General features: G+C 41.6%; 1 protein-coding gene across 4 annotated transcripts in view; it reads left to right on the top strand.

The window, feature by feature from the left end:
* SERGEF (secretion regulating guanine nucleotide exchange factor) overlaps nt 1-24,524 on the top strand; it is a 236,676-nt gene that overhangs the window by 123,766 nt on the left and 88,386 nt on the right. For all 4 annotated transcript variants that reach the window (XM_040988461.1, XM_040988460.1, XM_040988459.1 and 1 more), the window contains one exon: nt 16,337-16,373. In XM_040988461.1, the coding sequence (XP_040844395.1) occupies nt 16,337-16,373 (37 nt within the window). The remainder of the gene's footprint in view (nt 1-16,336; nt 16,374-24,524) is intronic.

The raw sequence follows: 24,524 nt of genomic DNA, 5'->3' as shown, positions 1-24,524 counted from the left end.
TTGGTACTTGACAAGAGTACGAAATGATTCACCTGTATTTTTCAACATTTTGTTTGAACAGGGAGAGATTAGGAAGGACAGGAGCACCTCTCAAGCTGACACAGAACTCAGGCAAGAGGTAGACTAAGATAAGAAACACCATTTATCTGACATCATTGCACTGTATGGGAGCTTAGCGTACTCAGCATATCATACACGGAGACCTTTCTGCACCCAAAAACTGAAGGCAGGCATAGCACTTCATAGCTATGGAACCTACTGAAGCAGGAAATAACCTCTTTGCAGGGGAGACTTTGTGAAGAGATTTCAAATGTATAAAATTACAACAATGAAAATTACCATAAGATTGATCACACATACAGACACAAGTGCCATTTAATATAAAAGAGCGAGGATGTCAAAGGAGATGTGATCATTCAAGAAACTACCCTAGGTGAATTCTCATGTCAGTGACAGAGGGAAAGGGCAAAAAGCTGAGCAGGAATACACAAGGCAGTTTTATTTTACTATCATTATTTTTTTAAGATTTATTTATTTTCATTACAAAGTCAGACATACAGAGAGGAGGAGACACAGAGGGGAAGATCTTCCGTCCGATGATTCACTCTCCAAGTGACCGCAACAGCCGGTGCTGTGCTGATCTGGAGCCAGAAGCCAGGTCTCCCACACGGGTGCAGGATCCCAAAGTTTTGGGCCGTCCTCAACTGCTTTCCCAGGCCACAGGCAGAGAGCTGGATGGGAAGTGGAGCTGCGGGGATTAGAACCGGCACCCCTATGGGATCCTGGCGTGTTCAGGGTGGGGACTTTAGCTGCTAGGCCACGCTGCCAGTTTTAAATCTCTTTTTGTGTTAAAACATTTGCTAACACCCCAGTGCCAAAGTAAGTCACATGATTAGTACAGAGTCAAAGGATGGGATAGTAATTCTCTTCATAGTGGTAGCGCATTCAGTGCAAAGAATATAGATATGAGGAATAAGAATTGGGAATATTGGGATCTGGTGCAGTAACCTGCTAGCTAAAGTCCTCTCCTTGCTTGTGCTGGGATCCCATGTGGGAGCTGGTTTGTATCCCGGCTGCTCCACTTCCTTTCCTGACTCTCCTTCTCTTTGTAAATCTTTCTTTTTTTTTTTTTAAAGATTTATTTTTATTACTTTTTTTTTATTGGAAAGGCGGATATAGAGAGAGGAGAGACAGAGAGGAAGATCTTCCGTCTGATGATTCACTCCCCAAGTGAGCGCAACGGCCGATGCTATGCCAATCCGAAGCCAGGAGCCTCTTCTGGTCTCCCACGCAGGTGCAGGGTCCCAAAGCTTTGGGCCGTCCTCGACTGTTTTCCCGGGCCACAGGCAGGGAGCTGGAAGGGAAGCGGGGCTGCCGGGATAGAACCTGCGCCCACATGGGATCCTGGGCGTGCAAGGCGAGGACCTTAACCACTTGCCCAACCGCGCCGGGCCCTGACTTTCTTATAAAAATAAATAATTCTTTAAAAAAATTGAAAGTATTAATCCAGCTAACTTCTGGTCTTTATTCATTGTGTTGATTGAAGTTTAGATAAGCCAGGTTGAGGGCGATATACCTTAATACCATCAGGTGTCTCTCTGTTAAACAGAGATTGACACAGGGTGAAAGAAAGGTCCATCTTTTTTTTTTTTTAAGATTTATTTTATTTTTATTGGGAAGTCAGATATACAAAGAGGAGGAGAGACAAAGAGGAAGATTTTTCGACCGTTGATTCACTCCCCAAGCAGCTGCAACGGCCAGAGCTGTGCCGATCAGAAGCCAGGAGCTAGGAGCCTCTTTCGGGTCTCCCACACAGGTGCAGTGTCCCATGGCTTTGAGCTGTCCTTGACTGCTTTCCCAGGCCATAAGCAGGGAGCTGCTTAGGAAACAGGGCTGCTGAAATTAGAATCTGTGCCCCTGTGGGATCCCGGCACATTCAAGGCCAGGATCTTAGCTGATAGGCTTACTGCACCGGGCCTGAAAGGTCTGACTCTTGAGTCTATCTGAACCCCCAGGGGATTGTATTCACAGTCGTTTAGAATCATTATTTTGATGCTCCCATTTTGCCAGCTTTTGCTAGTGGGAACTCCATTAAGTTGGCGTCGAGATTCTTTGACATGCACCTGAAGCACTTTGTACTCTCACAAATGTTCCAGATTCTTCTGGGAATTTTCCTACATCAGACCTAGAATCAGCCATTTCTGCAAGTAGTCCTGGAACGATGCTTACAAATGAAAATCTCTAGGTGTCTTTGTTGTGCTAGGAATTTTTTTCCCAGTGAACAAACCCAGAAAGTATATATTTGTTGGGCATGTGTGTTTGCACACACGCACAACATATCTTGAAAACTTAGAAATTTACATCAGTATCTTTAATCGTGATCCCAGCACTATGCAGTTCATTCTGTATCTCCCTCTTTCTGTTGTAATTCATTTCGCAGACAATAAGGAACCTGATTCCCATTATCGTCAATATGTTTACATGTTTGCTCAGTTCTCCTGAATGAAAGCAGTCTCCTGCCCGTAGTCCTGCTGGTTACTTTCCTGACACAGCCTGATCTCCCACCAGGGCACAGCTGGCCAGCTGGGCTCTGAGGCCCCAGGGACCCTGCTAAGTCACTTTTCTCCTGTGGGCTCCAATACTTGACTGCCTTCCTCAGTCAGGCTTTTGGATTGAATTTTCAGGAAGGAAAGAGAAAAAAGCAAGAGCATCTTTAAGAAAAAATTTTTTTCTTCTTTATTTCTTTTGGTTGTAGTGTAGTAGATAGTAAAATGAGAAAACCTTAAATGTTCAATTCAATGAATTTGTTTTATTGTTTTATTTATTATAATGAATTCATATATATTTGCATACACCTACAAAATTAGCTAAATTGGGTCTTGTAGCAAACCAACCAGGTGTATCCATCTGAAGAGAGCCACCATCCTAAACCTTTACCATAGATTAATTCTTGCTTCATTTTTAGTCTTTTATTTCAAGCTAGTAGTAACAGTTTCAGGAATAATAAAAAGGGAACCAGAATTGTGGCACAGTGGGTGAAAAACCACTACCTGAGACGCCAGTGTCCCATGTGGAAGCTGGTTCATGTCCTGGCTGCCCCACTTCCACTCCAGCTCTGTGTTCATGGCCCAGGAAAAGCAACGGAAGATAGCCCATGTTCTTGAGTCCCTGCTACCACATGGGAGACCCAAATGAAGTTCCTGGCTTCTGCCTGGCTCAGTTGTGACCATTGGTAGCCATTTGGGGAGTGAATCAGCAGATGAAAGATCTCTGTCTCCCCCACTCTCATTAACTGTGACTTCCAAACAAATAATTGAATCTTTTTATTAAAAAAACAAGTAACAACCAAAAACCCTCAAATCCTGTCACCTAGACACAGCATTTTGCCACAATTGTGTTTTTTGCTTAAAATTGGTAAAATATTTATTTCTGATCTAAAGAGCTTCTTCCTGTGTCCGAGTTGTCTCAATTTTATGTTTTATGGCCGTTTTCACTGTGATCCAGAATCTAATCCAGGATTTAGTTGTCATGCCTCTTTGCCTCATTTAATCTGGAATAACTTTTCTTTGTTTTTTATGACACTGCATTTTTTAATAGTATGGGACAATTGTTTGTTTTTTAATTCCCTCAGTTGGTTTTATCTGATTTCCCTTCATGATTACATTTCGCTCATGCCCTTTTGATAGGAATGCTAAGTAACTTATGTTGTGTGTGTCTTTAATGCCTCCTCATGTGAGGAGGCGTCTGATTTAGTTTCTCCCATTATTAGTGATGCCAACTTAGATAACTTGTGTATGGTGGTGTCTGCTCCCTTTTTCTTCCATAAAGATACTACTTGTCATTTTGTAATTAAGAAGTGATCTGTGGAGAAACATTGTAAATATCCTGTTCTTCAGTCTTTTGCCCAGTAGTTCCAAATTAATTGATTTTACTTGAATTAATTATTACTATAATGGTTGCAAAACTACTTTATAGCTCAGTTATTCCTTTTACATTTATTAGTTTTGGCATCCAACTGTAAGGAAGAGCTTTCCTGCTTCCCTATCTAATTATTAGTATATACTCATGGATTTTAATTGTATTCAATGGGTTGTAATCCACTGTCATTCATTTTTATGTTCAAATTCTCTGTGATTTAGCTAGTGGGAGCCCCTTCAAGCTGGCTCTTATTTCCTTATAACATTTCTGTATCATTTTTTGGTGACTTCTTTATTTCATGGCACAAATAGATGTTCTGGGCTCAATTTGTTTTTTTGTTTTTTGTTTTTTTTTTTCTTTTCCCAACTCTGAATCAGTCATATGTCCAAGGAGCTCTGATTCCTCTTAAATAGTATCTAAAATTCAAGATCTGTGTGTCAAGTGAATTCATTGCTGCTGTGTGTCATTGTTTCTAGGCAGTTTCATGTGGATTTAACTCAACTTGTCTGCGTGGATATGTGTGTGCATGAACACTTACATGCATAAATATTACACTCGTGTACCTGAAACAAGCTGTTGCTTTTATGAAACAACTGGCATGCATAAGAATGTTCATACAAACTCCACGTTTAATAAATAAAAAGTGAATAGCCTATTATGTTCATGAACAATATGTGGGCTTGTATGAATAGAGATAACACCCACATATAAAGCATTTGATTTTAGTAGAACATATGAGGGTGCCTCAAAAAGTTCATGGAAAGTGGAATTAAAAAGTATGCTTATTTTGTTGTAAAAAAGGACTTTGTAATCCCAAAAAGGCAAATACCATATGTTCTGTCTAATATAAGAAAATGTCATGCAAGTTGGAATGTATAGTGATAGATTAATAGAGACTACCATATCAAACTGTGAAGACATAATGAAACGTGCATCCTTACTTCCAAATCAGAGATGAACTCCCAATGAAATTGTTGGATATATCTAGACAATGGGATGCTGGACTGTCAGACATTATCTGTACCAGCACTGTCAGGACACACTTAAATAACAGACTGATGGAATTATAACTCCTTAAGAAGGACTATACTATTAATATGGGGAAAATCAGCTGGGGTGGGGTAGGAATCTGAGGGGGTGAATCCCAGACTCTACAGAATTGTATTATAAAATTCAAAAATTAAAAATTAAAATTAAGAAAAGAAAAAAAGGACTGAAATCTATGCATTTGATAGAACTGTTGACGATTTTTCAAGCAGTTCTTGAATCTCACTCTACTAATAATGTAGGGAATTTTCAGTTATTCCACATCCTCATCAGCACTTGGCATTGGCAATCTATTAGGGTAAGAAAAGCATTCTGTAGAATGTTTCCCTAGATTTACTATGAGATTTACTTTGAACATGGTTGCTCAGCTCACATGGTTCAATGCTGCTCCCAGGGTTTAAGTAATTTAATGGTGTGCCTTTGTTGATATCCACATGCATTTTTGTTGTTGGGCTTTTTCAGTCTGTCAGTGTTGGGATCAGAATTATTCTCAAATTATTTTAGTATTGCAAGGATCTGTTCAAGCAAATGTCTGATAAAAGCACATCTGGATGGGGCTAGTGTAATGGAAAAGCAGGCTAATTCTCTGGCTGCAGCAGCAGCATCCCCACTGGCCACGCCACTGGTTTGAGTCCCAGCTTCTTTACTTCCAATCCAGCTGCCTGCTAAATGGCCTGGGAAAACAGTAGAGGATGATGACTCAAAACCTTGGGCCTCTGTACCATGTGAGAGAGCCAGAAGAACCCCCTGGCTCCCTGCTTCAGACAAACTTACCTTTGGCCATTGAGATATTTGGGAAATGAACCAGATGGAAGCGCTCTCACTCTCTCTTTATATGTCTGTCTCTGTCTCTCCCTCACTCTCTGTAACTTTGACTTTCAAGTAAAATAAATAAATATTTTTAAAGACATCTGGAGATCCATTTAGAGCACAAGGCAGCCTGAAAACCTAGAACTTCTTGAATCCTCAGCAAAAGGAGCTGTTGCTGCTTCCTATACAACCCTCATATTCTACCTAACTATTCTTGTCTACTGTTCCTACTACTTCTGACTTCTTTGCCTGTATCTCCTTACACTAACATAACTGTCTCCTCAGAACACTCTCCCTGCCTCCCGCCCCCCCCATTGGGATCTCTAAGGCAGCATCAACGGACCGTCTCCATCCGCTGCTGCTGATGTAGTCCATCAACAAGGAGTGATGCATTTTCTCCACCCCACCTCCTCCCTGTCCCTCTGCAGCCTAGTAGAGGCCCATGTTGATCTGTAATCTCTTCAACTTGGTAATAAATATTAAACTTAAATTTAATGGAAAAAATAATGAATCAGTTAAAGACATAGCTTGTGTCAGTTTCTTTGAGTGCCTCACTAGTTTAACTGCATATATTCTAAATATTATGTATATCATTTTCTAATTCAGTATAAGCTTCTTTAGTCATTTCTTATTTGTCAGTAATTTGAAAAAGGAAATTGGAGAATTATTTGTAGAAAATCTGTGTAGGTTCCTAATGTTTATGATCTTCTTTTGTATGCTCTCAAATTACGTATTTTGTATGTCCTGGAAATATCTGTAGAACAGGATCATGCTCAAATGAATTTCATTCTGCTACATTGCAAGGGGGTCAGAGAGAAGTGTCTTGGAGAGTTCTAGGGTGCACGAGAGGTGCCTGAAGTACTTTAAAATTTCATGGAAGATGGAATTAAAATGTACATTTATTTTGATACAAGAAATTTATAAAGTTATGTATGGCTTTTTTCATAATTATTTTCATTAATTTTAAAGCTTTATTAATTTTTTGCAATAACCATTATTTGTTTATTTTCTATTTTTATTATTTTTTATGATTTTCTTATTTTGAAATTTATAATACAATTCCATTGAGTCTTGGATTTCCCTACCCCACTAAATTTTCTCCCCCCTAAATGATTTTACTCATGTTATTACAATACTATAGTCCTTCATAAATAAGGCAAATATACAGAGAGAAGGCAATACAGAAAGATCTTCCATCCACTGGTTCACTCTCCAAGTGGGTGTAATAGCCAGAGCTAAGCCTATCCGAAGCCAGGAGCTTCTTCTGGGTCTCTCACGCAGATTCAGGGTCCCAAGGTTTTGGACTATCCTCTGCTACTTTTCCAGGCCACAAGAAGGGAGTTAGATGGGAAGTGGAACAGCCAGGACATGAACCAATGCCAATATGTGATGCAAGGATTTAACTACTAGGCTACTTCACTGGACTCCTCATATCCTTTTTTTAACACCCTTCATATGCATGGATTTGAAAACTTTTGTACCAAAATAGCTTATTTTTAATTTCTTTTCTCCATGAACTTTATGAAATAGCTTTGTATTCTATGTTACAGATGAGAGCCAGAGAAGCAAAGATTCCCTAGGACTGAATGGCGAGAAGTGGCAGGGCCAAGACTCAGATTAAGGTTCTGTGACTCCATACTGGGGAGGTAGCCTCTGTACCCATGCCAGAATTATTGAAAATATAGGCTGGGTTGAAGGAGGCTAAAATAGGTGATACCAGCTAGAAATCAAGACAGATTTAAGAATCACTGAGAAGGCAAAATTCATAGAAATTAGAGACAGACTAAACATAAGGCTAGGGAGAAAATAAGAGTTGGAGAGCTGTTGCTTGGAAGTTTGAGCCCTAAGGGATGGGGCGGTTTGGAACCAGAATCAGAAGAGGAGCGTAGTGTGCTTAGTGGACAACTTTACAAGATTTGACGTGGTAGACCACGGTTTTTAGTCCAGTTTGCTCTGGGACTTGTGATTTAACTCCTGAGTAGTGTTTGCTGACCAGATGAGATGGGAGCACATCTCAGGGTCCCGTTAGTGAAATGAAGTGCATGTTGAGTAAAATTAGCTCATGTCACTGGCATGAGGTACCCAGTTCTCTTTCTCCCCACCCCAACCTTTGTGAAGCAGAGATTGGTTTGGGTTAGGCATTGTAGTGCATGGAGTTAAGACTTTGCTCAGGATGCCTGAATCTCTTATAGTTCCTAGTTTGAGTCCTCTTTACTCTGATTCCTGCTAATGCATCCTGGGAGGCAGCGGACAATGCCTCAAATGCCTGGGCCCCTGCCAACCACGTGGGAAATCTGGATGGGGTTCTGGGCTCCTGACTTCAGCCTTGCCTAGACCTCCACTCTGAGGTCATTTGGGGTGTGCACTAGGGGATCAGATGCAATTCTTTCTCTGCCTTTCAAGTAGATGAAAATAAACTTTTAAGAAAAATTTTAAAGTCTAATTTTAAATATTGTTTGCATGGTTGAGAAGAATGCTTGCCTATGTGGTTCTCTGATTAGGGTGGGGAAGGTCAAGGCATGGAGGAAGGTGAGTGGGACAAATGTTTCACTTTATTTTTTTTCTCCTGTGTCTTCAGGGGGCAGGGACGGAGAAGTCTCTCCTTGCTGTCGAGCTACATTAGCACCTAAGGATTGGGACAGTCATTTGATGATATCTTAAAGACCCCAATGTGGGGAAGAATGTTCCAAGGGTGTTGTTTGAGTGGTTTTGATAGTACTGAGATATTTGCACCATGGTTGAGAAAATCTTTCAAAGGTTTGTTGGTTGACAGATGCTACTTTAGTGCATCCACAGACCCAGAAACACACTGCAAAGCTTGGCAACAAGCATAGTCCAACCTGTTCTGCTTTCTGTCCTCTGACAAGGCACTTGACATCCTCTTCTGGGTTAGATGAGCTGGCTGTCATGCCCCCCATGTGTATCTGGGCATGCTCTCCACTGCACAAAGTCATCAGCATCTGGGGAGACTCAGTCCTGATACAAGCACTCCAAGGTTGGACAACATATATCATGATCTTTCCTGTGGCCAGGGTTTTAATCTAGCCATCTAGTGAGGGAGTCCCCCAAGGAACCTCATCTTTGGTGACCTCAGACTTGACTCTTGTGTGTGCCAGTCAGTATAGGGTCAGGTTGAGTTTGTCACCTCTGCCAGCCAATGCATATACCAGTGGATGCAGCTGCCTGGTCAGTTCTGCCCCACACCCACCTCTCACACAAACTAATGGGTTCTGTGGCCCAGCCCAGCAGGTGCTGCAGCCTAGTTGAGGTAACCCCAGTAACCTCTACCAGACATGCCCCCAGCCCTGATTTTTGTGTTTGCTGGCATGTGATGTGGCCTATCCGGGTCTGTCATGCATCCCATCTGGATCTCATGTGCATCCGTGGCCTGACCTGCCTTCAGACTCCATCCAAACATTTGCAGATGGTTGTTGCTGCCATGACCAGCACACCCCCCCCCCCCGCCAGCTCTGGCTATCATGTTCACCAGTGGGAACTGCAACCCAGCAGGGGAGTTCCCACAGTTCCTCTACCAAACTCACTCCTAGTGCCAGATCTTGAACCTGCTAGTGGGTACTGAGGTCCAGCCTGACAGGACTCACACCCTGTTGTAGCACTTATTATCAGGTACTGTGACTTAGTCCAGCCAGGTATGTCCCCTAGCTCCAGCTTTTGTGTGCACCAGATGGTGCAGGTGATGCTGTTTAGTCCAGCCCAGCTCGTGTGGGCAGGTGCCTTGGCCCTACTCAGACATGCCCTTCAGTTTCCCTCCCTCTAAGCTACTTTGTCTCGGCTCCCGCACCTACCTGCAAGTGCAGTGGCCAGGACCATGGAAGGTTCCAGAAGTCATTCCTCTCCTGTCAGACATCCCCTCAGCTGCTCCCACTTCAGTACATCCCCAAACCACCTTCTCTGGGCAATCTGCAGCCTCCTTACCTGGGGCCAGGGTGGCAGATCTCAGCCAAGCATTCCCTACCTTCCCCAGCTATCTTAAAAAAAAATAGAATAGATATCTATGCTGGCACACTGAAATAGTTAACACAAACTTGGCATTAGCCAAGCCCAGGTGCCCGCCAGCTCTTGGCTGCTTTTCTCCCAGCAATGTAACACTTGTCTAGATACAAGGCAACCTGGTTAATTGCTTACAGCTGGAGTTTATTTATTTTTAAGGAACTGGCTTGCAGATATCATGGGTCCTTCCTCTGAACTTTGAGATAGTCAGCAGATGGAGTCTCTCATTTGCAGGTCCCAGTTTTTGGTTCTCTTTGGTATCTAGGCTTCAGTCAAAATTCAAGCCTCACAGAGAAAGTTAAATGCATATCAACAGTCTAAATGTTTCCAGAAGCAAGCAACCAAGCAGCTATCCTTGTATTGCCCTGGTATCCATTAGGGGCTATTTCTGAACCTAGGGGTAGAACTTCATTGGTTCCCAGGATTGTGGTTTGCCTGTATAACCTGCCCAGCCCCTCTAGTCCTGCTTTTCTAACAGTTTGGAAATTCTGTTTTTCTCCCAAGTTTTGCACAGATGGCAGCTGGTTTTGGGCGGAGCTCTAATAAAGGTGGCAATGAGGCCCTCATCCCCTTGTTGTATTATCCCTGCTGGACGCAAGCTGTCCACCAGCTGGGACTGCCATTCTGAGCTGCTTCCGGCACACTTCTCCCACCGGGGCTGCTGTGCCAGCCGAGGACTTAATGTGGGTTGGAGCACCTGGCCTCCCTGAAATGGAAGCTCCCTCCCCCCATCCCATGTTGTAGTGTGCTTCCAAGCATGTACCCCATTGCCATAGCATCTATAGGCACCCTGGGTCCATTGGTGAGGAGCAAGAGCCAATTAGCATGTCCTGTTGGCCCTGTGACAGGTGATGCAAGCCACAGGTCAGTGGAGCAGGTCAGGCCCTCCTTGCCCGTCCTGGCATCCCAGAGTGTTTTCCCCTGAGTTCTGGTTGTACCTATGTCTACTTCTCACCTCCAGTGTTCCCTAAGCCCTGATTTTGCCCTACTCAGAACTTAAAAGTCTGGAGTTCTACCAGGTTAAAGCTCCCATGGGAGAGGAGAGGACAAAATTTTGTTGCCCTTTCACAGCTAGTCCTACAGGAAACTTCCTGGGAGGTGCTGCTTGTTCAATTCAGAAGTGGGTGCTCTTGGTCCCAGGCAAGATGTTTGAGCTAGGGTTCTCCTAGTTGGAGACACCTTGGGGTTGCCAGATGAAAGGAACTGGATGGGTGGTTTATCTTCATCCTAAATGTGCAAAGGAAAAAATTTGAACCATTGAGATGACAGCAAGCCAAGGATCAGGGAATTCTGCACCATAGGAGCCTGTCTGCAGTCAAACTGGCCTGGCCACACTATTATTTGCCCTTGCTTTGGGATCATGTATTTTCCCTTCCCTTTCTTTTTACTGTGGCTTCTCTCCCTCCCACAATTTCATGTACACACACACACACACACACACACACACACACACACACACACAAACACACACAATCTACACCTGAACTTGGGCTGTGTGGCGAATATACTCCTGGGAAGGCAGGCTGCTATATGCCTAAGAAACAAATGTGTCTAAAGCATGCACAGTCTATGAGCAAACATCACAGGTGAGATATGGACCATGATCCATGGTGCTGTGGGAATAACCAGAGGGGTTCAGTTGACCAAGCAGGGGTAATCCATCAGCAAGTGGGATTGGAGCCATCTAGAAAGATTTTCCTAGGTAGACAGTTGAAGAATTCCAATCCAGGAGAATAGCATGCAACATGAAAGCATGAAATAACATGATGGGGCCCATCGTGGTGACCTAGTGGCTAAAGTGAGAATTCTCACCTTGAATGCACCGGGATCCCATGTAGGCACTGGTTCTAATCCCGGCAGCTCCGCTTCCCATCCAGCTCCCTGCTTGTGGCCTGGGAAAGCAGTCGAGGACGGCCCAAAGCCTTGGGACCCTGCACCCGTGTGGGAGACCAGGAATGGCTCCTGGCTCCTGGCTCTGGATTGGTGCAGGACCAGCCATTGCAGTCACTTGGGGAATGAATCATCAGATGGAAGGTATTTCATTCTGTCTCTCCTCCTCTCTGTATATATCTGACTTTGCAATAAGAATAAATCTTTAAAGATAAGAAAGAACATGATGTTCTTAGAGAGGAGGTCGTGTGGCATGAATGAACAAAGGGAATTAATTACTAGGGGCTCAGGAACTATGAGTAGTAGGGATGAGGAAATGAGACCAGAGAGGTAAACAGAGACCTACGCATTAGGGGTTTACAAATCATGCTTTGTTGATGGATACTAGGATCCTGTGAAGAAGTTTTCATAGAAGCATGACACAGTCAGACTTGGATATAAGCAAGAGGGTATGCATGGATGAAAGTAGACAGGTTGTCTTATTTGCCCTCCAGCAGTTCTGTAAGACAGAACTTCTTTACATACCTACTTTGCATACCTGAGAATACTCAGAACAGGAAGTGAAGTACCTTGGCAAAAGTCTTAGAGCCAAGGAGCCTAGACCTGGGATTCATCTGGCTTTCTGGCTCTAAATCTCTCTTTCTGGGCATGTTGCCATTGTTAACAAAATTTTCTAGAATGCTGCCTGTATATGGACAGTGGGTAGATACTGACAGGAGCAATATGAACCAAATGGTTGTTGATACAGTCTTGTTGAAGGAGTGTAGCACAGGGATTGACTTGTGGTGTGCAAGCTCCTGACACTTATGCCAACACACAGTAAGAAGAAGCAAGGAGCTATGAGCGTTAGGGTCTCCATTGGCTTGGCAATACCTATTTATTTTTGCCTCACTCATTAATTCAGAGCAGTGTCTGCCACCTGATACTGGCATTGTCAGTAGCTTGTTTCTGGAAGCCCTTTGTTCTCAAGGGTGATCAGCTTTGCAATCCATAGCTCTAGGGTGAACATGGGAATTAACTCAAGTCCTTTCACTGCCTTCATTTTGTAAATGAAATGACGTAAAAAAAATACACGAAAACCAAAGGTGGCATGATGTAGCATAGCTGTAGAGAACACTGGCTTGGAATTCACGTACACTGGAACTCCAAGGTTTTTTAGTTCTGCTGTGACCACTCATTAGCTATTTGGTATGTATGAGTTGCAGTTCCCTTATCACTAAAATGAGCAATGTCAAATGTACCTGAAAAGATGGTTGTGGTTGGTAAATGTGGCAATGTTTTTAAAATGCCTTGGCGTGATGCCTGGCACATAGGAGTAGCTTTAATTCCCACTTGTATCACTGCCACCACTACCGCCACAGTTTAAGAACACTCAGAAAACACAAAATAGAAGCAAAGATATCATCTGATCCTACAGCTGTGATAGAGGCACTTTGATAATTTAGCTGTATTTCCTTCAGTTTTTTTCCCCTCATTACTTCTAAACATATTGGGTTTTATTGCTTATGTCTTTTTATAGCCAGTCACTATCTTTTCCCTCTCAGTTAGGAATTGCATTATATTTGTTTTTCTCATTTTTAACAGCTCTTTCAGAGTGCAGAAAAATGAAACAAACCCCACTCATAATGCCAAGCTCATCCCCAGCCTAGAGGCAGTCACTGTTCACAATTTGATGTATCTCCTTCCACTTATTTCTATTCATGTTCTGCTATAAAGTTGAGATAATATATAGTGTTGATATGATATACAATTTTATTGCTTTTTTCTTGTTTCACAGAATAGCATATTTTCGATAGTGTTACTATAGACATTGCGTACTAAGGCTGCATAACAGCTATCAGATGGTTTTACCATAATTTACATAAGCATTATCTTATTGCACATTCTTTTTAAATTCTTCAGTCTAAGCAATTTTCTACCACAGGCCTAGGAACTAGCTACAATACAGCTAGAAAGCACATAATGAACTTGTGCAATGTGTTTGGTGTTGGGTAAGACATGGTGGAGACCTGCAGGTAAACCATAGGCAGACCCAACCTTAAAGGAGCTCAGAGACTGGAAAGCCGACATATTTACTGGGGGTAAATACACAGGTAGCTTTTTATCAGCCACTGTCAGGAAGTCCACACCCTGTCCACCCTGTGGAAGCTGGGATCTGAGAGACACAAAAAAGGACCCTTTCTCTTCCAGGTATGCAAATTGATCTCCAGTGTGAAAAGCTTCTCCAGTCTGTTGCTTAAATGTTAGGGGCCTGCCTAAGAAGCTTTGACTTTTTGTTTCCTAGTGGTTGTCACTGGGAAATTGTGAGAAGTGTTAAGAAAGGGACTTATGTTAGAATCAGGGTGGCTTTTGTCTTAGATATCTTTCATTTTACCTTAAAAAATTGCAGATAATATTGTTTTATTATGGACAACATGATGTTTTTATATATTGAAATGACTAAATCAAGCTAATTAGTATGGATATTACCTCACAAAATTGTCCTTTTTGTGTGCGGTAGGGAAACTTAAAATCTGTTAATATTTTTCAGGAATTCAATGTATTTTGAAAACTATTATCTTTCTGACAATATATATGAATCTTAGGGACATTGTGTGTAATAAAGCAAGTGTGATCTACAAGGACAAATACCACATGATGACAGTCGTGTGTGAAAACATTCCAGTGGATGATTTTACAGAAGTGGAGAACAGAGTGGTGGCTGTAGTCCTAGTTTGGACTTTGACTTGCCCTGGAAGTGGAGCAAGTTATTTGCCATTGCCAGGCCTCAGTGGTCTCCCTGTTATGAGCCCTAGGGCTCCTTCCAGCAGGAATGTTCTCTAGAACCTGAAACTTCCCTCTTGGTGGGGACTAAAATGAGCATCCTGACAAAGATCACCAGGTATTTCTCCAGAGTAGAGTTTCTCTTACTTAGTGCCTGGGGCGCCATTTGTGCTTTTGTAGCCCCCGTTACTGCATCATGGTAACAGCTGGGACTTGGCACAGGGAGAAGGGTATGAAGTTTCTCACTGGCAGGAAGCACTGGGTTCAGAACCCCCAAATGGTTGTCTTTTATGTATTAGATATTTGTGGATTTTTTTAAAGATTTATTTTTATCTTTATTGCAAAGCCAGATTTACAGAGAGAAAAGAGACAAAGATCTTTCATCAACTGATTCACTCCCCAAGTGGCCACAACGGCCAGGAACTGAGCTGATCTGAAGGCTGGAGGTAGGAGCCAGGAGGAAGCTTCTTTTAGGTCTCCCACGTAGAGACAGGCTCCCAAAGCCTTGGACTGTCCTCCACTGCTTTCCCAGTCCACAACATGCTCTGGCTCCTGGCTTCAGATCAGCCCAGCTCTGGCAGTTTTGATCAATTGGGAAATGAGTTAGCAGAGAGAAGATCTCTGTCTCTCCATCTCTCTCTTTCTATAGCTGCCTTTCTTTCTTTCTTTTTTTTTTTTTTTTTAAGATTTATTTGTTTGTTTGAAAGTCAGATGTACAGAGAGGAGGAGAGACAGAAAGGAAGATCTTCCATCTGATGGTTCATTCCCAAAGCAGCTGCAACAGCTGTAGCTGAGCTAATCTGAAGCCAGGAACCAGAAGCCTCTTCTGGATCGCCCACATAGATGCAGGGTCCCGAGGCTTTGGGCTGTCCTCCACTGCTTTCCCAGGCCACAAGCAGGGGGCTGGATGGGAAGTGGAACTGCCAGTGGGATTAGAACCAGTGCCCATATGGGATCCTGGCGTGTTCAAGGCAAGGACTTTAGCCAGGCTCAATAGCTGCCTTTCAATTAAAATTTTAAAAAGATTTTACTTATTTGAAAGAGTTACAAAGAGAGAAAGAGAAAAAGTCTTCTACCTGCTGTTTTACTCCCCATATGGCCACAACCACCATTCTGGGCCAACCTGAAGCCAGGAGCCAGGAGTATTGGCCATATCTCCTATGTGGGTGGCAGGGGTCCAAACACTTGAATCATCTTATTTTCCCAGGCCGTTAGCAGGGAGCTGTATCAAAAGTGGGCACAAAGAAGCAGCCATATGGGATGCTGGCATTGCAGGTGGCAGCTAAACCTGATATATCACAACACTGTCCCCTCGAAACTTTTTATGTAGGCAGTAGAACAAGGTAGAAGAACAAGCATATGTAAAAGCTGAGAGGTGTGAGAGAACAGGGCATATTCAGAGAGCTGCAGAATGTCTGTGTGCCTGATAGGTGAAAGCAAGTGAGGGCACATGAGGAAAGCTAAAAAATTTTCTCCTTGTGCCAGTCTATTTCCACTGAATTCTTTGCTCATTTTATCAGTCCAGATGAGAGTGATGGTCTTTTTAGTTCAGTTTTCAAAAACTGTTTATCATTTCATTTTTATACCAACATATGTTCATTATAGAAAGATTGAGAAGTAAAAAAAAAAGAAAAATAGGGTTTAAAAATTACTGATGGCCCATATGGCTTAAGAATATTTCTTTAACATCTTTATGTATTTATGTTTACTGTTGTTTTTTCACTTTCTCTTTTTATCTAGGTGTGAGTATAATTTAAACTTTTGTAGTAGTTTTTTATTCTACTTTCTTCCTAAAACTTGTCCAAAAATGGACATGTCTGAAAAAAGCTGATCATGAAATACATTGGCCGAGATACACATGTTCTCTCTAATATGCTTATTTTCTTCTTTTTATCAGATTTCTTGTGGCTCAGAGCATAATGTGGCAGTAATTGGTAAGTGATTTTTTTACATATTGATAACTGTATTCTGAAATTGATGTGATTGAATTAGAGCAGATCTTGGTTAACTAGAAGCAAGCGTGTGTGTGTGTGTGTGTTTGCACGCATATGTACCTGCATGCTGGGAGCAGATTTAGACTTGGGAAATGGAAGACTTTGTTTGCCTAAGGTTTCATTAGAAGCTTCTTTTCTGAAAATTTCAGTCCATGTACTTGATCATCTTTTTAAGTGACTGAGCTTGCCTCCCTGTGTCGGGGTTGGGGTGGGGGAAACGGGTATTTTGAAGATATTAAAGAACTCACAGGCTATGGACAGTGGGGTAGGGAGGGGTGTTATATATAGAAAGACACTAAGAAAAGAAAGAACTTATTGGGCTTCTCTAGTTCTTTGAATAAATCCCTTATATGATGTTCTTTCCTCTTGGTTCACTTTTTGGAAATTTGAGGCTTGGCTCACTGCACTCATTTCCTTGTGTTTAGTAAAACTCAGAAACTCAAATTGGAGTCCAGTCTGTGCTTAAATTGAGGTTTCCCTTTAGTTGGCTCTGAATAACCAAAGTTTAATCATCTGTAATTAATTTGAGATGCCTTCTTGTGCAGGTAGGTTCAGTCTATATCTCACAATCCATTGAACAGACTACAGTGTGAGCTAGCCTGCCTGACTTCAGTGCAGCTTTCCTCCTGTTAGCAGTAAGCAAGCGCAAGGACATCTGTGCCTCATTTCCTTCTCTTTATTTTTAATAGAGATTTATTCATTTGCATATGAAAGGCAGAGTTACAGAGACATTTGGTTTGTTCGCTGCCCAGATGACTGCCACATCTAAAGGTGCATTAGGCCAAAGCCAGTAGCCTAGAACTTCATCTTAGGTCATCCACCTAGGCAGCAGGAGCCAAGTATTTGAGACATTTTCTGCTGCTTTCTTGGGAGCACTAGCAAGGAGCTGAATCAGAAGTGGGACAACCAGAACCAGAACTGTGACACTGTGGATGCGAGGGTCACAGATGATGATTTGGCCCACTGTACCATTGACTCCTACTTAATGTTTTCAGTTCAAGTAATTGTTTCTCATTTGTAAGACTGATATTTTAAAGTGTAAACCTAAATTTTTCTGTAGTTCTGACATATTAGGATTCTAATTACAACCCTGCCACGGCTGGGCATGTGTTGGTGACCTCTGCTTCTGTGCACTTCTCTCTTCCAGCTTCTGACTCTGACCATCTGAAAGACAAGGCCCCCGTGTTTTCCTTTCCTTTCTTGCCTTTTCAAAGCACCTAGAACAGTGTCTGGATCTTTCCAAAGACTAAAATTCTCTTGTCTGAAGTAAGCTAGACTGGCTCAGCTGCCTTGGGTAGCAGTAGTTTGAATCACTACTTGGCAGGCCAAAATGGGGTGTGCAAAGAGGCAGAACCCAGGATAGCAAAGGATAGCAAAGGAGGGAAGCTGCCAGCAGCAGAGAGGTGAACAGTAAAAGGGCTGGAATAAGAGAAGGAGCTAGAAAATATCACAGTGAACCGGCATGCTTTGCAGGCTACCAGATACTTTATCTACTCCAGCCTGGATGTAATTAAGACAAGCTAATCTAGGCAGTGCCTAGAATGTTACTGCTGCTGCTGCTACTGCTATCACTGCACTAGGAGGGATTGGCTTCCTCTAAGCCCGATTGCGTTCATGTCAGGCTTCTGTTATGCACTATGCCAGACGGGACTCAGGCCCCACTTGCTTCAGTATGCAGCGGGCCCACAGCCACTGTGTTTTGTTTCCTCTAGACATGGAAATTGTACTCTGCTACTTCACATGCTTTAAGGCTTCCTTCCCCTCCAGCCCCTTGTTTTTGTAATGTGGCAGATTTCTTTGCTTGGTTTCTTGGTTGAGTTTCTCTCATCTCATCAGGCATGGCTACATTGGAAGATGGGTTGGCATGAGTTGCTGCTTAAGAATGGGGAAGAACTGTTGGGTCTGGAGACAGTGAAACTCAGATGCTGCCATTAGCCATGGCTGGCTTGACTACTCTCCCTGTGTGCCTTATACAGTTACCCTGTTTCGATCTCATGTGACAGATCCCATCTTGTGATAGCCACCCCTGAGAGCTGTCCTCCAAAATGGTCATGACTGTCCTGCTCAGTACCTGTTACCTCATAGGCACTCGGCAAGTGGTTGTTCACTTGGCTTGTTCTGTACTTTATTTTCCTCCTTTCCATTCATGCTTCCCCTCCACTTGCAACAAAACTTGGTGAATGGCTCCCAGATGAGTTGAGGGTCTCCTAGAGCAAGCCCCCTGGAGCCAGCTGTGTCTTTAGGTCCCTCACCTCCATGTCTTGTTGAATTGTCTCCAGCTGTTTTGCTTTCCTCAGGAGCAGCTTATTTTGGCTTGAATGGGCAATTTGTTTGACTTCTCTCCTGATGTGCAGTTGTTCAGCCTTCCCTTCCTGTAGAGAAAAAAGAGCTGACTGTGTTTCCTTTCTCCCTGCTTCACACAGACCCTTGGAAGGATGCTATTGATGGCCTTTTCCTGGAGCACTCAGGCTAGCAAGAAAGGCATTGTGAAAGGCTTGGATGTTGGCAGGAAAAGTGTGGTTCCTCCTCCTCCTCCTCCTCTTCTGAGCAAAGCCAATTCCTTTACTAAATGGAAGCTATAATCTATGCATAGTTTTTTTTTTATTTCACTGATGATTTCCAATTGTTGAACCTTTGTACCTTTGTAATACATATGGCAGAACATCTGACCTTGGCCTGCAACCCATCAAACAGAATCATCTAAGAATTTAATAGAGAGAAAAATTTAATAGAGAAAAATAACTCTATATTTGGCACTGGCTGTTCTGAGACACAAAACCTTCAGACTTATAGGGCCTTATAGAGAGCTTGGAGGCAAGTACAAACTTGTTTGTTCTAATAAACAATTTAATAGGCAGAATATAATTATATTATCCTAGTAATTCTTATATCCAATTGATGATTGTTAGTATTATTCATCCCATTTTTTAGCTAAGGGGAGATGAAGTTTGGGGGAAGCAGTTTATTCCAGGCATGTTATACCCTTAGGAAGAATGTCTATGCTGAGTCTTTAATCCAGGCCTCTAACTTTAGATCTTGTAGCTGTTACCCAGTGCTGCCCTCATGCGAAGCTCTGACAGTACCCCCCTGTTTTTAAGGCCACCAGATAAGAGTATTTCATCTCTTTCAGCATCTAGCTCCCCTTCATATTGACAAGTTCAGTATAGCCATCCTAAATCTCTTCTGCTTCAAATTACAGCTCTCTGTGTATAACACCCAGATGAGATTATAAAATTCATGACATTATTTTGGAAAACTACCCCTTTTTAGGATGTTTTTTCCTCCTTCTATTTTCCTTTACTACTTTTTCTTTTTTAAAAACGATTTTTTTTTAATTGGAAATGATTTACAGAGAGAAGGAAAGATAGAAATATCTTCCATCCGTTGGTTCACTCCCCAAGTAGCCACAATAGCTAGAGCCAATCCAAAGCCAGGAGCCAGAAGTTTCTACCAGTTCTCCCTTATGGGTACAGGGTCCCAAACCTTTGGACCATCTCTGCTGTTTTCCCAGGCCACAAGCAGGGAGCTGAATTGGAAGTGGAACAGTCAGGACACAAACTGTCACCCATATGGGATTTTAGAGGTTGAAAGGGGAGGATTAGCCAATTGAACTATTGTGCTGGGCCCTGTCCCTTTCTACTTAAAGAAATGAATTTACTTAATTTTGAGTGATTGGTACATGTACATAAAATATATAAAAAGATTTAAAATGAAAACTTCCCTCCCATGCTGTATTCCATCTTATCACTTTCTAAAAGCTCTTCCATTACATATACAGCTAGTGTCTGTTAGTCATTTCTTTTGGTTACTTTTGGTAAGTTTAAGTGTATACTAGGATGTTTTTATCTTTTCTTTCATGTACATACTTTTCAGTGTCTTTTTTTTCTCAACAGTTTATATGGAATCTCTTTCTGTAGCAATATAAAAACCTTCCCAATTCTTTTTTACAACTAGCTGATATTCTCATGTTCCTGTGTGCCATATATTTTTTATTCTCACTTGTAATAGACAGGAACAGCCCATGCTTCCATTATCAACTACACTGTCCATGTTTGAAGATGTATATTAAGCATAGTTTCCTATACTGTAAATCAGCTAGATCCTTTAAAACAGCTATCTGTATGTACAAATCACGCATCATTTATTCTGGCAGATCTTCCCCAGGGGATAACACCCGATTCATCACCTGTCATATCCTGTTTGTGACACAGTTCAGACAAAGTAAAGAGAAATTGTAGATTTCCAATTAACTAGTAGTAGTAAAAAAGCTAATGTAAGTATAACATAGTATCAGTTTCCCAATTCTAGTAATTTTAAAAATGCTTATCAACAAAGGAAGAATTTGCTTGCTTAGGTATTTGAAATACAACTTTATTCTGGTTCTAAACAAAGAAGCATGGGAATTATAGGAGCACAACTGATTTCACCACTGAATATTATAATGAGACTATTTGCAGTCTTATATTTGAAACTTGAGAAGAAAACAGCTACCTTCCAAAACAGAGCTAAGTATGCAGGTCCAAAATACGATGGTAGTTTTTAGACTACCACATTCACTGTAAACTCATTCATCTCCTTGAGTGTTCCACGAATGAAGCCAGACAACAAGAGCAGCACACACACTGTCTTGCTAATATCATAGGACAGATACCTCTAAAACCAGACTGGGCTGCAGCATCATTTACTCACAGGTCTACCTTCCCCATCTGGGATAGTAGTTGCCTGCACAGTCTGTAAGTCATGTTCATATTGCACTGACAGTATTGAGTCCATGACCACTGACAGTATTGAGTCCATGAGGCAGGAGCGGGCATGGCAATGAACTCTGACTTGGGATCTCCAGTGAACTCTAGCAAGCCAGAGGAAGAGCTTTGTAAATTTGTAGTCTTTGAAATATTGTAGTACCAGAGGTTCTTCTTTTGGTCAAAGATATGGATTTTGCCTTCACTTTCCTGTCTTTAACATCTACCTTATTGCCTTACGGTACAATGGGGATGTTTTCATAGGTGCACACCAAGTCTCTATGCCAGTTAAGCACATTCTTGTAGGTAACTCTGGATGTGACATCAAATAGTAAGATGGCACACCGGGCTTGAATGTACTAGCCATTCCTCAGGCCACTAAACTTCTCCTGGCCAACTCTGTCACAAAAGTTGAACTTGATAGGCCCCCAGTTGGCATGGAACAAAAGCCCAACATGGCTACATATTTCTCAAACTCACTTGTCAAGTAGCTCTTCATGAAGGTTGTCTTTCTAAAGTAGCTGCTGCCAACCAGTTTGAACTGCACTTGGGACTCTTGCTGTGTGGTCACTCTAGCTAGCCGTGCCTTGAGAAGTATCTCCACACTTTATTTAACAGTGCCTTATTCATATACTTTAGGTCTTCCCCAGTCATTTGTTGTTATATGCAATGCTGTAGTAAATAACCATGTGTATGTGTGTGTGAGATATGTGGGAAGATACAGGGTTTTTTTTTTTTTTGGAAGATTTATTTATTTATTTATTGGAAAGGCAAATATACAGAGAGGAGGAAAGACAGAGAGAAAGATCTTCCATCCAATGGTTCACTCCCCAAACAGCCACAAACAGGTGGAACTGAGCCAATCCGAAGAAGGAGCCTCTTCCTCCAGGTCTCCCACATGGGTGCAGGGACCCAAAACTTTGGGCCGTCCTCCACTGCTTTCCCAAGCCACAAACAGGGAGTTGGATGGGAAGTGGAGCTGCCGGGATTAGAACCAGCACCCATATGGGATCCGAGCGCAATCAAGACGGGGACTTTAGCTGCCACGTTATCATGCTGGGCCCAGGAAGATATAGTTTTAAGATGAATTCCTAGAAGCGAGATTCTGTATCAAGGACTAAGTATGTTTGTAATTTTGTAAGATATCGAAAAATTAGCCTCCACAAAAGTTATACCAATTTTCACTCTCACCATCCATATATGAAATTGCCTATTTTTTACAGCCTTTGTAATAGAGTGAGTTAAAAAAATGTGGGGTTGGTTTGTTTGTTTTGTCATTCCGTTAGATGTACAACTATTCAGGGTACATTTTGTTTGTCTTTTTCTTTTTTTTTTTTAATATTTATTTGAAAGACAGAGAGAGAGCGATCCACAGGCTCATTTCCCAAATGGCCATCATGGCCTGAGCTGGGTAAATCCAAAGCCAGAAGCCAGGAGCTTCTTTCAGGTCTCTCACATGAGTGCAGGAACCTAACTAAGTGCTTGGGCCATCTTCCACTACTTTCACATGCACATAAACAGGGAGCTGAATCTGAAGTGAAACAGCCAGTTCTCAAATAGGAGCTTATGTGGGATGTTGGCACTTTACTCACTATGTCACAGCACTGGCTCCTATCTTATTATTCAGATGAAAATATAATGTACTCTATGTTTATAGTAATTTCAGGGAATTTATAGAAAACCGAATTAAAACGTAAATTTATTTTGGTGCAAAAATTTTTGAAATCTGTGCATACTTTTTTCATAATATGGATTTCTATGAATTTTTAAAAGATAACTTGAATAGTTAAGTACACCAGTATATCTTTTTTTTTTTTTTTTTAATTGAAAGAGAGAAAGACAAAGAATGGTCTTACACAGTGGTTCATTCCCAAATGCTGCTGACAGCCACCGGTAGCCAAGGCTGAAGTCAGGAGGCAGGACCTCAATCCAAGTCTACCACATAACAACATTTTGAACTTGACTACTTGACTCATCATCACTGCCTCCCAGAGTCTACATGAGCTGGAAGCTGGAGTCAGGAGCAGAGCCTGATGTTGAACTTGGGCACTCCAGTGTAGGATGTGGGTTTGTTAACCACTAGGTTGAAAGCTTGTCCTATTACACGCACAGATCTTAAGGGCTCACACTGATAAATTTGTGCGTATGTATATACTTAAGAAAATACCACACCCAACCCCAAACAAGTCAGAACATTTGCTGGACCCCAGAAGACTACCTCAAGTCCCATCTCAATCAGTATCCCACCAGAAATAACCACTGTTCTGATCTCTACCATAAAAGATGAAGTTTGCTTGTTTTTGAACTTCACTTAAATGTAGTGCGTACTTTTTTGCTTGACTTCTGTTTTTTTCAATATTTTGTTTGTATAGAAGTCATCAATGTGTAGCAATATATTATTTTTTGGCTCAGTAATACTGCACTGTTAGAAAATAGCACATCTTAACGATTTAACTCTTGAACATTTTGGTTGTTTCCAGTTTGGAGGTTATAAATAAAATTGCTATAAATGTTCTTATCTGTGCTTTTTGGTAGACCTATTTGTTTCTTTTATGTGCATTAAAAGAAAGTTGGATTTCTGGGTCACTGCTTAGCATTAATAGATATTGCAAAGCAATTTTCTGTGATAGTTGTTATGAATCTTTTACTCCATTGACAATATACAAGAGTATTTCAGAAAGTTCAAGGAAAATGAGATTAAAGATAAATTTAATTCTGATGTAAAAAATATGAAATTCACATGTAGTCTTTTCACAGCACACTTGTTTGTGAAATTTTTGAAGATCCCTTGATGAGTGTTCCATTTGTTCCATATCTTTGCCAGATATTTTCAGTCTTATAGATTTAGGTCATTCTGGTGAATGTGCAGTGTGGAATTTTACTGATTTGAATTTGCATTTTTCTTGTAAGTAATGATGTGAAGCACCTTTTGATATGCTTATGGTCCATTTTTGTGGCATTTTGAAGGTCAAGTCTGAAGACAGGAAGTCTTCACCCGTTTTTAAAATTTGGTCTTGTCTACCTAAAACTTTGTTAGTGATTTGTAGCATTCTGTATCTTGGGGGTTGCAGTCCTTTGTTGCCTGTGTAAATTGAAAACCTTTCCCCATAGTAAGTAGTTTACTTAATAGATGCTCTGAATTTTAGTGAAGCAGTTTATCTTTCCTTTAGTTGTTTGAGGCTTTTGTGTCACACTTAAGACATTTTTTACCTACTCCAAGGTCATGAAAATATTATCAGATGTTTTCTTTGTGAAACTTCAATATTTTGTCTTTTATATTTAGACCAGAAGCCATCTCAAAATAGTTTATTTTAAAACATTGCTTTAAAAAATTGCTTCAAAACCATTT

This window comes from Ochotona curzoniae, unplaced genomic scaffold (genome assembly GCF_017591425.1).
Source record: "Ochotona curzoniae isolate NIBS_2020 unplaced genomic scaffold, NIBS_Ocur_1.0 contig_4877, whole genome shotgun sequence".
NCBI classification, from domain to species: domain Eukaryota; kingdom Metazoa; phylum Chordata; class Mammalia; order Lagomorpha; family Ochotonidae; genus Ochotona; species Ochotona curzoniae.
This window is presented reverse-complemented; position numbering and strand designations above follow the sequence as displayed.